The 1,954-nt window shown below is 36.0% G+C and overlaps 1 protein-coding gene across 5 annotated transcripts in view; it reads left to right on the top strand.

Annotated features, from left to right (window-relative positions):
- The window catches only part of LOC107676863 (1-acyl-sn-glycerol-3-phosphate acyltransferase gamma-like), a 32,503-nt gene that overhangs the window by 19,776 nt on the left and 10,773 nt on the right, over nt 1-1,954 (top strand). For all 5 annotated transcript variants that reach the window (XM_016471569.1, XM_016471573.1, XM_016471570.1 and 2 more), the window contains one exon: nt 1,515-1,772. In XM_016471569.1, coding sequence (XP_016327055.1) covers nt 1,595-1,772 — 178 coding nt within the window. In that variant the 5' untranslated portion in view covers nt 1,515-1,594. The remainder of the gene's footprint in view (nt 1-1,514; nt 1,773-1,954) is intronic.

Raw genomic sequence — 1,954 nt, 5'->3', positions numbered from 1 at the left:
TGCTTATTTCCTGTGCACTTCTGCGCTTGACTGTAGTCGCGTCTGTCTGCTTATTGAGTTTATTTAACCCATCGCAATTTATTGGAACTGTGTGAACTAGAGTGAATATTCACCTTAATGTTGTTCTAAAGGCTTATTACTTAATATCACAAAAATGTCCTGCTGGTACTTGCCAATTTAATTGGTGAATGGTGACTTTTTTTTTTTTTTTGAAGCGGATGCATATCTGTCGTAAACTCTGCCCCAGTATGAGTTGTGTCGAGCTATTCATAAGCCAGTTTGTTTGATGAAAAAAGATTAAATGTAGTTGCAATAAATGCTTAAGAATCCATACAACTGCAGCAGTGGAGGACTATTATTCCGCTGCATGATACTGCAGAAGAACTGATGATGGCACGGTTTGATCTTCGGCTGACCAATCAGCAGAAAGGGGCGTTTAATTCCCGCCCACGTGTAGAAATCGAATATTCAAGCTGTTTATTCATTTTTCCACCCATGAACAAAAAATGAAAATTTAAGCTGAATTTTCGTTTTTCGTTTTTTGGAAAAAAAGGAGCCGTTTTCTCATTTTTCTACTTTCAATATTAAATTAAAAAACGAATGATCGAATGATACACGGATTCAACAGGATTGACTGGTACAAATTCCATAATTCCATAATGCAAATGCTACTAATAATGTCGATCAACACTGATTTGCAGATATTCATAGAGTGAATTCAAGCTTGATATTGCGTTTATATGTTAATATATTTTGCATAACTGACACAATGACCAGTGTTGTTTATTTTTGCTTTGTCAACTAAATAATTTGGTTGCATATTTTTGCTTTGAAAGTCTATAATAGCGCAAACAGACAGTTGGACTAACAAAACAGAAATATTTCTGTCAGTGTCCTAAATTAGCAGTTAGCAACTTCCAAATATGACTAAAATGTACTTGTGTAAATAACACTAATTTGCTAACAGTTGGCTTATTTTTAATAAACTAGTATAATAGTTGTGCGCATATATATGGGTGGATAGATAGATAGATAGATAGATAGATAGATAGATAGATAAAGTTTCAGGTTTCATACTGTAGCTCGTAAGAAAGGTTTATTGTTTTGGTGATATTTTTTAGTTTTTTTAACACTAGTTTTAATGCTGTTATATGCAAAATCTTCTTGTCCAATCAAATTAGAGCACTATTGTATATACATTTGTAATAGTTGTCTGATCAGTCCATGTCATTCCTGTGAAAAAAAAAAAACAATTGAAAAAATGTAAAAAACAAAAATAGCTTTGTACAGAATTATTTCAATGGCTTTGCCATACATGCATCTTAACAAAGTTGTCAGTACATTAATATCGTACTCACTCCCACTCAGTTTTATACATTATGTAACAGGAGGTCTTTCTATCCCCCATGGGTTTGAAGGACCTCTAGTGTAATGTAAATAAAGCATAATATCATATGCATGAGTCTGCCTGTAGGCTGCTTATAATTTGACGTCTCCTCTCTCTTGTCTTCCAGCAGTGTGAGTGAGTGAGTGAGTGAGTGAGTGAGTGAGTGAGTGAGTGAGAGTGAGTGAGTGTGTGGAAGGGCTCTCAGTCATGGGTGTGGTGGCATGGCTGAAGAGCCTGTTCGTCCTGCAGCTCTTGATTGGCTTTGTGTTCGTGGTGAGCGGCCTCATTATTAACTTCATCCAGCTGTGTACCTGTGTGCTGTGGCCCATCAACAAACAGCTGTACCGCAAGATCAACACCAGACTCTCCTACTCGCTATGGAGCCGTGAGTCGTTTGTTTGTCCTCAGCTCACTATCAAGTTTCTGAATATGCTTTTATAGACCTGTATAGCAAGTACTTTGTTTACCTTGTTAATGAATGTTTACTTTTATGTGAATTTATTCCAAAGATAGGTAACTATTATTGTAATATATACAGTGGGTACGGAAAGTATTCAGACCCCCTTC

Source organism: Sinocyclocheilus anshuiensis, unplaced genomic scaffold (assembly GCF_001515605.1).
Source record: "Sinocyclocheilus anshuiensis isolate Anshui unplaced genomic scaffold, SAMN03320099.WGS_v1.1 scaffold2166, whole genome shotgun sequence".
Lineage (NCBI taxonomy): Eukaryota > Metazoa > Chordata > Actinopteri > Cypriniformes > Cyprinidae > Sinocyclocheilus > Sinocyclocheilus anshuiensis.
This window is presented reverse-complemented; position numbering and strand designations above follow the sequence as displayed.